General features: G+C 45.1%; 2 protein-coding genes across 2 annotated transcripts; one reads left to right on the top strand and one right to left on the bottom strand.

The window, feature by feature from the left end:
- Positions 1-5,420: 5,420 nt before the first annotated feature.
- Positions 5,421-11,500, bottom strand: CCR75_005142 (uncharacterized protein; the record flags this gene model as incomplete). Its single annotated transcript, XM_067963225.1, has 5 exons — positions 5,421-6,542; positions 6,601-8,786; positions 8,856-11,062; positions 11,144-11,235; positions 11,340-11,500. The coding sequence occupies 5 exons, from the start codon at positions 11,498-11,500 to the stop codon at positions 6,002-6,004; spliced, it is 5,187 nt and encodes a 1,728-aa protein (XP_067820041.1). The 3' UTR covers positions 5,421-6,001.
- Positions 5,572-5,805, top strand: CCR75_005143 (uncharacterized protein; the record flags this gene model as incomplete). Its single annotated transcript, XM_067963226.1, has 1 exon — positions 5,572-5,805. One exon carries the CDS (start codon positions 5,572-5,574, stop codon positions 5,803-5,805), a length of 234 nt encoding a protein of 77 aa, XP_067820040.1.
- Positions 11,501-13,149: the final 1,649 nt, after the last annotated feature.

Here is a 13,149-nt window from a genome sequence, read left to right as displayed (position 1 = left end):
ATCCCGTACACAGCAGTGAGCACCCCCAGTGGTATGCTCTGGGAATGGCTAGTGATGCCTCAGGGGCTTAGTAACGCCCCTGCAACATTCAACAGATGTGTAACAAATCTGTTGAGACCGGTGCGGGATTTCGCACCGAGTTATTTCGACGATGTATTCGTCCATAGCCGGGCCATGGACGGTAAGACGGACGTGGAAGTTCATAAAACTCACGTTCGTCAGGTTCTTACACTTATGCGAAAGCATAAGTTGTATGCAAATCTCAAGAAGTGTATATTCGCTGCAAGCGAAATACCACTTCTTGGGTGCATCGTCGGTAAACACGGCGTGCGCCCTGATCCCGAAAAGATCAAGGCAATTACCGACTGGCCAGTTCCAGTCGATGTCAAGGGCCTTAGAAAGTTCCTTGGGCTAGCGGCGTACTTGCACAAGTACTCCCGCAATTATGCCGAGATGACAGTTCATCTCTCTCGTCTCTTATAAAGACGAGAAATGACCATGGAACGCTGACTGTCAGCGTTCATTTGAAGGTATCAAGCAAAGCTTGATGCAATCGCCCATCTTGGCGATTGCAGATTAAGACAGACTATTTCATGTGGTCTGTGACGCCAGCGATTTCGCAATCGGGTGCGCGTTAATGCAATACGATACAGACGGCGCGGAGCGCGTCGTCTGTTACCAATCGCGCCAGCTGCAACCAGCTGAACGCAATTACCAAGTGCATGAAAAGGAATTTCTTGCCATGAAATATGAATGGGCTTAATTTAGGGTCTATCTCCTCGGAGATAGACCGCTCATCGTATATACGGACCATGCGTCATTACGCACGGCCGTAAATAGCCTACACCTCTTGCAAAGAATGGCGAGGTGGCTATCCTTCTTCGCGGAGTATTATTTCTGCGTGGATTGTAAAGCAGGACGACTTAATGTCGTCGCTGATGCGTTATCACGCCGGCCCGATTCGAGCCGGCTGCGCGCTCCAACAGTGTAAATAATCCCACTGTTGCAACAATCATTACAAGTGTTCCGTCGTCAATTTTGTTTGATGACATAAAGAAAGCATACACAGAAGATAAAGACCTTCTGCATTTAATGGATCATCTGATGAATCCATCTAATAAATCTTTTAAAGATTTACCGGCCTTTTATCGATCGTCTTCTGATCGAAACACAACACGCAACGGCTTACTGTACTAAAAAGCCGTTGCCGGCGACACTCTACGTGTCGTTGTCCCAACTCACAGTGATTTGCGCTTGCGCATTATGTATGAGTGTTACGATGCACCGACAGGCTGGCGTAGGAAAACTATCTCAAAGTTAGTCGCGACTTTTACTGGCCCCGCCAGTATTAGTTCGTGCCTAAGAACTTGCGAGGTGTGTCAACGGATAAAACCTAGCCCTTCATCCCGTGCACTTCTCAAACCTCTACCATTTCCGGCAGAATGTCGAGAGTCCGAATCTATGGACTTCGTCTTCGGATTTCCCGAAGACGATCACAAAAAAATGGAATCTTGTTTTTGTAGACCGTTTCATCCAGATGGTACATCTTGCTTCAATCACGGTTCCGGGCTGTGCCCCAGTCTTTATCGACACGGTATTCAGACTCCACGTTTTATCCCGTGATCTGGTCTCCGATAGAGATCCACGCTCACGGCGGAGTTTTGGCAATCCGTGTTCCAATCTCTCGGAATACGGCTGACTATGTCAACTTCTGATCATCCGGAGACAGATGGTCAGTCGGAACGCATTAATTGCGTCCTCGACGAGATACTTTGAGGTTACGTCCAATCGTATCAGAATTGGAGCGAGTTTTTACCGATGGTCAAATTCGCCATCAACAATTCGGTGCATGCGTCTACACCGCATACACCGTTCTTCGTGAATGGCTTACGCCATCCACGCATGTCGACCCAATTTGTGGGATCCTCTAGTTTAAGGGGCGGTGGGCTCGCACAAGCAAAACTAGCTTTGGAAATGCTCATCACGCGTCGAAATTACCGATGACGCGAATGATGTCGATCTCGAAGCATTCGACATCGAAAGAGAGAAACTCAGCAATAGTGATGACACTATTGTTCCCCAAAAATTAATAGTACCATCGAGGAACCCTTCGCTGAATTAGGGAATTATCTTATGGCAGTGCGCACAAAGCTCACTGAAAAAGACAAAACAAATGAGTCAGCAGAGGAATTTCTGCTGGCTCGAGAATCAGTAGTCCGTTTCGTACAGGATTCCATTGCTAACGAGTGGACCGGCAGAAACGGAACGCAGACAAACATGGAAGAGAAAATGTTCTTTCAGTTGAAATTAATGACCTAGAACTACTCTCTACGGTAAACTTACCTAAGCGCGTAGTCAGTAATGTGGGTACCAGTAAACTACTACCCAAGCATTAGGCCATTCCGTGTTCTGCATCGCAGAGGCAATGCGTTCACAATAGAATTGCCACGTAGGATGCGTTCGCATCCTACTTTATACGTTGATCGACTCCGCCCGTACCATCAGTACGCAGTTTCTTCCAAGGACGGATATGACCACCCTTTGAAGAATCCCTAAGAGATTCTTGTGGTCATGAACCTTATTCTCATGCTGAATCTGAAGATTCTCATGTCGGGTCCGCAGATCCTCGAAACCACGATGAGCTGACGACAGCACATCACGAGGATAGTATGATACTTTCGTTCGTACTCCAACATTGAGTACGCACTTCGAACGGTCTTCCAACCGTTCGATATAGTGAGCCTGCACCGTCTGTTCCAACGAGCGACACTTACCGCGCTCATGATCAAGTCCCTCCTCCAAATCATGGAGGAAGTGATCGAGTTTGTCGATTTTTAACTCTAGACTGGACACATGAGTCGGAGCTAATTTCTCCTTCTCCGCCACAACCGTTAATGGATTCTCACGGTGGCCAACGTTTCGTTGTGGAACATATTCCAAACCACTGTGATGTGAAGGGGCAGCGAACGAGTTATTTTGTTCGCTGGCGCAGTTATACACCTTCACATGACAGCTGGGAGCCTCGTTCCCAGCTGGTTGCTGACGTTGAGGGCCTCGTCCTTTAGAATGATGAGACCCATCCGATGGATCAGAAGGTCCATCGAAAAACACGCGCACCTGGCGCATGTAAATCGATTGCAAAACGTCAATCGCACCGCGCATCTCGATAGAGATGCGAGCCTTTTCCCAGGGCGAAGATAGGGAAGAAATATCCTCTTTTACTCGCTTCGTGTTGTCAACACAACACGAACAGGGATCACCCCACGTGAAGCATGGAAGTCCTGCCTCACGTGACAGCCGATGCAATTTAAATCTTGCACCGGCTGGAGTTAATTTCTCAAACTTAACGCGAATCGCCTTAAGTCTTTAAAGCCAGGCTTCGCGTCCAATGTCTTTGACATTGCGAATGAACGCACTCCAGGCTTGTATCAACGAGATTTTATCTCGTTTGTTGTTGCCACTGTACCATCGATGCTTAAAAAAAGCATCGAGATAAAAATCTTCCTCAGCGCGAGAGTTCGTCGCGCTGATATCAAGGCCATGTGGCTTTGTCGCAATAAATAAGGGATATTTATTGTAAGGAGCAGTCTCTCCAGACAAGCTATTGATTAGCTGTTCGTGCAAAAGCCGCGGCTTCTTCTCAGGGGCAAGACGAGACATTTAATTGTCTACGATCCCCCGAGTGGTACCAACTGAAGCAGGGGTACCAGAAGTACTGATATTACGATGGCTACGCCATCGTCATCACCATATGTGCGGGTGACGGCACGGGAGACGGTGCTGGCGATGAGGAATCATGCTTATCGTCGGAACCGAACATGCTGTAGCGAATGTCACCAGCACGTCCACCCGAATGAGCCCCCTAATTCGAAGGCTCATAGTCAGCAGCCTGACGATGATCAGGCGACTGTTCTGTTCTCACCGAGTCGGCCATTTCGTCCGACTCGCACTCATAGTCGACCTTCAAAGAGGGGTCGCATTCACGTGGCGACCCACCACGTACACCCGCAACATTCAGAATTGCGGGAGAAGAGGAGAAGACGATACTACGGCAGACGTTCCGTCTGCCGCAAGAGATAACAGTGCGTCACTCGCGGCTGCACGAACCGCAGCCGAAAGCGCCGCACTATCAGCACCCCGCATGGATTTGTTCTTCATGCGACGATATTTTAAAATGATGGCTCTGACCAATCAACATCACTTTTAAATTAAGTGGTCACATAGTGACCACTCCATCTAATGAAAGTCAGAGTGATTGTCGTTTAAGGAAGGTGATGTAACGGGGTGTATCATCACATGAAATTAACACTTAAAGGTTGTTGATTAATATATTATCCAAAAGGTAGATAATATTTGGAGAATATTACTTTATTTAGTAATGTTCAGAAATCTTATCCATTAATAGGTATAGGCCATTATATCTATTTATCCCGCAGACTAATCAGCTGTAAACGTAAACAAAGAGAGAGAGATAAGATTTCAATTGCATGTTTAGTGTTAGTTCATAATTAAGTTAGCATTAACAGATAGAAAGAAGAGAAACTTAATTATATTAATACAGTTTTCATTTAACCCTCTTTAAGGTAGTTGTTTTAAAGAGAAGTCTTCCTCTGCACGTACTAGTGTACGTGAAGTGAAGTAAGGCACCACTCGCAACTACAGCAGTGCGAAGTGGACTTGTACTGAAGCAGTACAAGTCGTAGTGCCCCGTTACAGCGATGACCGATTCTGGCAGCTCTTCCCATGCAGCTTCGCTCCAGGTTTCCGACGATGACGACGAGTCCGACAAAGAAAGTTTGCTAATTTCAGTGCAGCTGAATGCTGTGAGCGTTGTGGATCTTTTTTATCGACTTTGAGCATTTCCCACAGCAGCGCTAAAGGGTCTGCGTGATCTACAACGCGAAATCCGCGCACGAAAACACCCTAGATGGTGAGATTTGTAGACCTTTTCTAAAATGATATCCTGCTTAAATTCTATCAAGTATCAGATACCAGAGGATATCGGTTAAGCCATTGGAACGGCAATGGTGGAATAATTATTGGAGGGCAATGCATCTATCGGAGGTTAGATGGTATTTGTAAGGTGTAATCAAATTGAAATTAGTAAAAGTAATTTTAGCTAAGTAAACACCAATGTATAAGATTGTGCTAGAAGGTATTTAAGCTTTCCATGTGAAAGAGCGATGGCGCTAAATCGAAACTTTCTGACGACGTACTACAAGACGCTGGGCGTGCCTATAGTGCAACACATCGTAGATGTTGAGGCCTGATTTGCAGCTTTGCTGAGTGAGCGGGCTGTGAACGTGCCGCAGCTGCTGAAATTGTCGCTGGAATTGGGTATTGCGCCGCAGTACCGCGCCAGCATTTAGTTATTACTAGCGGGGGCACTTCCGCCATATCCAAATGTTTGGAACTTTGCGTTGAAAGAGCGATGTGCTATGTTTGAGGATGTCGTGAGCGCTGCGCAGACTTTTCAGCAAAATATTGTGATTGAGAGCGGCGAAGATAGAGATATGTTCTACGATTCTTAGCGCTGCTTGAAAATGAGAAAGCTATAAAAGCGAAAAAAAAATGACTTCGCCAGTTGCAATTCAAGAGCTTAAGGTGTTGGTGCAGCTGCATCGGATCTTTTGGCGTTATATTGCTGCATGTGATCTGTTGCTGTGTGGAATGGACGATCTGGCTTTTCTATTAAGCGTCGCTCGAGTGGTGTGCGAAGCGCTAACAGAAGCTACTGAACGATTTTGGTGCTACAAAGGAATATTAGAACTGTTCCACAGTTCATTAGAGCTGGTAGGCCCTTGATAACTTTGAATATGCCTTACAACGCATCGCTTGTAGAAATTGAGGGTGCGATTCTACGCGGACGCGAAGTGGCGACGACAAACTGCAGACGGCTTGTTAAATTCGCAACTGCTGAGTTCCAGTCAAGACGAATTAAGGCTAGCAGGCTAAGAAAAAAATTAGATTTTAATAAAAAATAGATTTAAATTGGCGATTATCAAGCCAGAGTGTCGGCGAATTCGTCGTTGCTATCTTTCGTAACTAGCTTTTGCTTCGAGGAGGCTGACATCCTGCGCGATCGACTTTGTCCCTTAACAGCTGACAGTTCGCTCTTTTTAAGATCAAAATTTAATTGCATCTGGTCTTCACGAGCCGCAAACCGCGCAACCATATACAGATTCCAGGATACCAAAATTGGATCCTCCGGTTGGCATAGATCATCAACGGAAGGCAGCAAAAGTTTCTTATAAGCTCTTCCCTTCGCCTCTACTGAAAAATCTGTGATGGCTGGTACAAATGTAGCACACTTTTCGTCATCCAACTGGTAATTACGCTTCAGCGCAAATTTTAGACGAAGCATCAACGCAATTGCGAATACATGAAGCCCGTTCATCTGCAACGACAACATGCAGTCTGGTTCAAGGTGCAATGAATACTCATCAAGAGTTAAAGTTGATAAATTTGCATTGTCTTCCTCAAGCTGTGTCGATAGCACACCCGCTTCCACGAATGCTTTTTTAAGGTCATCCATTAATGGGCTAGGGTAACAAAATTGTTAGCATAGCCAAGATAAGAGCAGGATCTACAGATACGTACCTAAATCGAAGGCTCACGTAGCGGCTAATCAAATAAATCACGTATAGCGGCTCGTCTTCGACATCGTAAGGCAGCGATGACAAAACTTGCGCAACATAGCACATATATTTTAGGCTAGACGTGAAGATATTGCTGTTGGGCATTGGCGATTTGCCTTTAAATGGTTGGGGTACACTCCACTGGTCCGTAAACTGATTTATCAGTGCGCGAAGAAGCCGCATTTCATGAGACCTTGACGGCTTAATGCAATTAATAAATAGTCGTCCAAAGAGGCAAAAAGCCTTTTCCTTCTCGTCGATCCCCAGCGCTGTGGCATCACCGTACACACTAAGCTGAAAATAGTACGAATCGCGAAAACCTTTAATTAAAGGCGAGTGAAGTTGGCTCCGGTATCGTTCGTGTAGCGCTAGAAGTATTGAATAAGCTGCATCCCGAACATACGGAACACGATCGGTTTCAAGTGCTACAAGATTTGGTATGCATTGCAGCGGATTGATTAAACCTTGCCTTAGCAAAGCTTTTATGCAGGCAATTGCCTCTTTGCGAATTTGCGGCACCTTATGTAGTGATAGTTGTAATATGTTTACCAGCTCTGCTTGCATCACATTACCAATTAGTGAGGCATCGGCTTCTTGATCCCCTTGAACTTGTTGCTCTGTACTCTTTGACTGATTCAACGACTTCGACGCCAGACCTTTTTCCAACCGTACTTCTTCAAAAAGCAACAATTCCTTCATACTAACAAGGCATTGCAGCTTTGCTTTTCGAGTATCTGCAGTCAAAAGAAAGGTCAACAAACCATCTTGCTGTGCCGAGAGGAATAATCGCGGCTGGTTCAGAAAGAGAAATCCCATGCCTTGGACAGCTTTTGCGGCGCATGCATCATTTCCCGGCATTCGGACAAAGTTCCTGTACAACTCGTAAAGAGAACTCGCAACCATACCAATCTTGAGCACCTTAAATTTCTTTGAAAGGGCAGGACATTTGTCAACGTCCGTCGAACTAACAATTTTTCCTGCTACATATAATGCGCGTTGGAGTACGTAATCTTCCTGATCTGACAAACCAGCCAGCGATGTTCTCTGTTTATACTTGCATATACAGAGATAAAATTGCTCCAGTAGCTCAAGTAAAAGTACAGGCTCATGATTTCTTGCTGCCGACAGCATGGCGAGACACTCAATACTAAGACCAACAACACTCGGGGAGGAGCGTCGTACGAGGAATTTTAAATCGTCTTCAAGTTTAATTGCAATTGTGTACGAAACTCGCTTTATGCCCAAGATTTTGCTAATCATTGAGACGCATAAATTTGGGATTCTGATGTCCTTCTCGTTCAAGTATACGCGAATTGTCTCGAGATGGTGAGTTAAAAGCTGAGGCCTCGCTTCGCAAAAGGCAGACAGAGCTGTCATGCACGCCACGAACTGCTCTTGTGCCTTATCTATCGAAACACCTTGGACAAGGGTACCTTCTTGCAATTCAATAAGACAATTTACGAGGCGATCGACGATCTTCTTGGAACAATCTGCAGCGATTTGAGCCCGCGAATTTGTTGTCGATTGTGAAATGTTTTTCTCTCTGCTTTTTACTAAAAGGCTTTTTAGCAATTTTGTAAACCATTCTCGATTTGGTGTGCCATGAGTAACCTCAATAATGGTTGCAATTACTTCAGCGCTGTTGTCCAGCTTATAATCATAACTTTTTAAGATGCAGGATGGCATCACCGTAGGAACTTGACTTGAAACCCATCCTTCTTCGATAGCACAAGCAAAACTTCCATCTTCGGAAACAAACTTAGTATTTTTGTCCGATGAAGTTGTCATATCATATTTTCCACTCTTTACAGGCAAAGGAGCTGTCCCACTACCTGGTAAATTTGAGTGATTTCTAGGAGCATCCAATAAATTCAAATTTTCAGAGGAATAACGATTCGCACCGAACCAAACTTCTTGGAATATGTCCATTATAAATTTTTTAAGAGCTTGATCTTCAGCAGCATTTCCAACTCGTTCGACCAAACACAACATGCAAGCACTTTTCCGGCGAAACTCTTGCTCCAAAATTATTGTGCGAGCGTGGTCCTGCATCAGTATTGCTGTTTTAAAGATCTTGCACACGCTTTTTCGGACTTTTACGCCCTTGTCACGTATCCTCTCGGCAAGTACGCCAAAATATCTGTCAAGCTGACCAAAGAAGTTTTACAGATAAGTGTACAATGCCATCACAATAAAGCAATTTTATACACTATTTACCAGAGTGGGCCGTAAAAGCACATAAGTCCCAATAAGGTCGACAGCTGCCTCGCGAACAGAAGATTTTTCATCCACGCAGCACTTTTCAACTGCAATCTGCACACTAGATTCTGCCATCAACATTGGATCGACGTCAACGATGCCTCTCAGGCATTTCATGACTCGAGCTTTAAGAATAGGAGCGCCCTTAGAGAGCAAAGCCATTATGTGAGCGAAAAGCTTATCAAATAGGCCACAAAATCCACGTTTTACAGCTAGACATAAACTGGACTCCAGTGCTAACTCGATAGTAGGAGAAGGTACCTTAAATGCTGAGCTTAATGATCCATTTGGCCTTTCCCACTGCGATTTCCACAACTTTTTTTCGAGTTCCAAAGAAATACACTCGGTTCCACTCCAATGCACTTCCGACTCCAGAAGAAATTTCAAAATAAGCAGCTTTTTTGAATCGCCTTGGTCAGAATTGTGCCTTTGAAGGTGCGTCACGACAATGTGTTTAAAAGCAAGTTTCCGAAGATGCTCATCCCGCGCAACTGACATGTCATTCTTTTCAGCGGCAATTGCAGCACACAAAGTGCTTGCATGCTCTTCCAATACTGCAGCAGAAGCACTATTATCGTCCCAGCCAATTTGTGAAGCCTTTCTATGGCAAACTTTGATTGCGGCGCACATCCTTCCAATCAAAGTAAGTGCCGCCGCACTATGATAAAAATTCAGATTCGTTACACCCTCACAAACGTTAGTATGTAGAACACTCGCCAGAGAGGAGCTCAATACTTCTAAAAGTTCTTCAGCACCAATCCATTCTGGGCGCACAAACATAATAAGGAGGTCTTCAACAAAGTTGTCTAAAACAACACGATTATCACGATCATCAATTTTCTTCCAGCATGCTTTAAGCAACTTCCGAACAAAAATTCTTGCATCATTCTTTGTATCTTCCAGTGCTATTTTAAACTTGTCGATCGTAACCATACACTTTCCTTCAGCAAAAGTATCCGACTCTGATAACATCTCTGCGAATCCAATCTCTTGAGAAGCAGCACTACACTGAATAAGCGAAACCACCAAAGTTGATATACGCTGCACCGAGTCGTTGGAGTTTTGCAACTTTACTGTTCGAAGAGTGCGTTTTGCAGTAGGAAGCTTTACCATTATATCCACTATATCTGCAAGCAGTGACTCTCGATGAAGCTTGTACTGCATATAAATACTTCTCAAAATGCCAAGAGCGCTTTGCTGCAATGACGTGGCATATGAGCTGTGGTCCAGAGCGAAAAGCGGTACCAGCGAAGAGGACAGACAAAAAATCCAGTGGTCTGAAAGTTTGAGGCTCATGGAAAGTGAAGCAAGCTGGTCCATAAACTCACAAACTACGTGAGAAATCCTTTCAACGACATTGCGAGCGCTCTTATTCAGACGCAAGTTTACGCGAGATGTGCCGAGACTTCTGCTATTATTAAATTTCCCTTCTTCTTTGAGTTTCGCTACCGGTAATGATGTCACAAATGAAGAGTCGATGTATGGCAACAGAGACCGAATGGTTTGATGTAAAAGCTGAAAGCAATTGTTAATAATCTCTTCCGAAAGAATGCGCCGATCAATCTGAGAAGTTGCCATCACAATAAGTTCGCAAATCGCGACATCGACCGAGGCAAGAAGCCTTGTAATTTGTTTATCATTCTGCGATTTTTCTTTCAATTCGGTCAACAAATTAAAACCTAACGAATTGACCGCTAAACCTAGCTGCACTTGATCATCAAATGCGCTCATTAGTGAAAGCAAAAGTTCTGGTCTTAGTTTTTCTATCCAGTCCTTCTTTTTCATGGCTTTTAAAGAATGCAGCAATAACTTTACTTCCTCAGCCTGAAATACATCGATGTCTTTCTGTTCGAAAGTATCCGCTTGGTGCCGACCCATAACGTTTTTAATTAATTTATTCAGTAGTTCGGAATATTGCTCCACGCTTTCAGCAGCAAATTCAGCATGGGTTGAAATAAGAGGGAGAACATGAAAATCTTTCTGTTCCGTGTCTGCGTCTTGTGAAGTAGTCAATACATTTAGTTTATTTTGTAACTCACCAACTTTATCATGTGCCAAGCTTTCTTGATCTGCAATATACCTTATCGATTTTCTCTTCTGTGATTTCTCATGTTGCTGCTCACTTCTTCGTTTTGATTTAATTCGAAAAGATGACAACATCCCTTCTACGAAAACAGCCATACATACAACCAGCACTTACTTCATAACTACATTATATAACATTCAATGGGCAAATTTTCACGAACCATGGAAGCATCCAGTCTGAATAACTGCCTGTGCCCATTTGGGGAGCGAGTTCAAGATGTCAGCTTCAATTTCTGTTGCATCTACTGCGGAGCTGGAATATGAATTTTTTGTCGCACTATTTCGTTTCATCAAGTACAAATACAGTGTTAAAATAGATGAAGATGTTCAAGCAAATATAAGCTGTATGCCGCGCACCTAAGTCCATTTGTGACTGTGGAGTGAATATGCATCGCCAACCGCGTTGGGTCAAAATATTCGGAGCTTGCTGCTGGATAAGGCACCGAATGCAAAGACTCGCAACAATCCGCTGCAGCAGCGTCCGCCGGTTCCAAATACATTGGACAGAAGAATAGCATTCTTAATTGATGCGCAAAAGCAATGTGGGTTCTTTTTATTTAATGTTACCGACATATGGGAAAATAATTATTAGGTTTGTAATTGCATTTGCCAATTTTTGGTGAAATTTTACTACACAATTTCTATTCACGAAGAAATTAGGACAGACCGGCATGTACTCAGCTGCAAATGTTGGATTGCCCGCTATCTTTGTTTTCTTTGCTGTCTTCTTCTTGTGAAGCTCACAATTCTGTAAAGCAAAAAAGCTGTGTGCTTCTTAAAGATAAGCTAAGTACTGCTTGTAACGGGCTTAAGTTGCCCTAATGTTACACAGTCCCCGTTAAGTACACTTGGTGTACTTAAGGGGATGGTCAATTACGAAATAATACTAATTATACCCAGCACTCGGATGTGGTTCACATTTGTGACCAACCCTTGTGTATGTGATGCACATGGGTGCATTCACATTAGGAAGGATGACGCCCAGCGTCATCCGTGATGACGGCTAGCGTCATCCGTTACGCGAGGTATCTAGAAATATACGCTCGCAATACATATTAAGTGTTATCTTTAGAGATGACATTTTAATTGGTAAAAATAGGTATTTGTATATAATACGATTAAATATAAATCAGTCTGAAAACTACTTCCTACTTGGTAAATGCGCACGAGGAGCCGGATTACCGCTCCCGTGACGACACTTAACCAGAGTTCTTAGTGTGTTGGGTGAGGTCGCTAACGCGCCCACCACAACTACCTCACTGTACGCAAGAGAAGCAGGTTTAACCGCTTCCTCGCTGTGCTAGGGTGTGTGCCTAAGTAGAGCGTGGCCGCATTACGACGTGCCCGCCTACACTTGGTAGCACTTGAAATCCTTCCCACGACCCGCATCTCTGCGTGTGTACGTGAGGATGAGCCTCAATATTGATTGGGCTCATTTTCCCCACCTCTCCGAACATCATCGGGAGGTGGCAGGGCTAATGGCGCAGGGACTTGGTGAACAAGCCCTGGCCAGGCTCCTGGGTAGTCCTCCTGAGCAACATGTTGCTCAGTTGGAGCAGTTTGAGGCATTCGTGCTCGGACAGCGGAGGGCCGCGTCCGAGGCACAGAGCCATGCTGCGGCGGAGTCCGTCACTCAGACTCAGGATGAGCTGAGGCATGAGCAGGCTCGGAGCGAGGCTCTCAACAGGACTGTTGAGATGCTCTCTGCCCGGCCGCATCAGCCGAGGCCCATTCGGATGGACCCGCCCAAGTTCGATGGAACTGCGGCGCACACGATTGTCCACTGGCTTTTAGCCGTGGAGCAATGTGGTGTCGCCCAGCTCATCGAGGACGACAGCCGGATGGTGTCGTACGCTATGTCGCATCTGCGCGGTAAGGCCTCAGAGTGGGCTTACTCGGCGCTTATGGCGGACAGAAAAGCGTTCCCCTCATGGGCGATCTTTAAGGATAAGATTCGCGCCATGTACCAGCCGCCGAACAACGAAGTGTTGCTTCAGGCGCGCTTCTTTGGGGCGCGACAGGCGAAGCGATCTCTGCAAGAGTATGTGCAAGAGATGCGCTCGCTGTCCGCATCCATAACCGTAGGTCCGATTCCGGAGCACATTAAGGTGCCCACGTTTATGAACGGACTACGGCATGGCCCATCGCGACAGGCCCTTTTCAGAAA

The sequence above is a fragment of the Bremia lactucae genome (assembly GCF_004359215.1).
Source record: "Bremia lactucae strain SF5 chromosome Unknown BlacSF5_NotPlaced_49_SHOA01000009.1_1371882bp, whole genome shotgun sequence".
Lineage (NCBI taxonomy): Eukaryota > Oomycota > Peronosporomycetes > Peronosporales > Peronosporaceae > Bremia > Bremia lactucae.
This window is presented reverse-complemented; position numbering and strand designations above follow the sequence as displayed.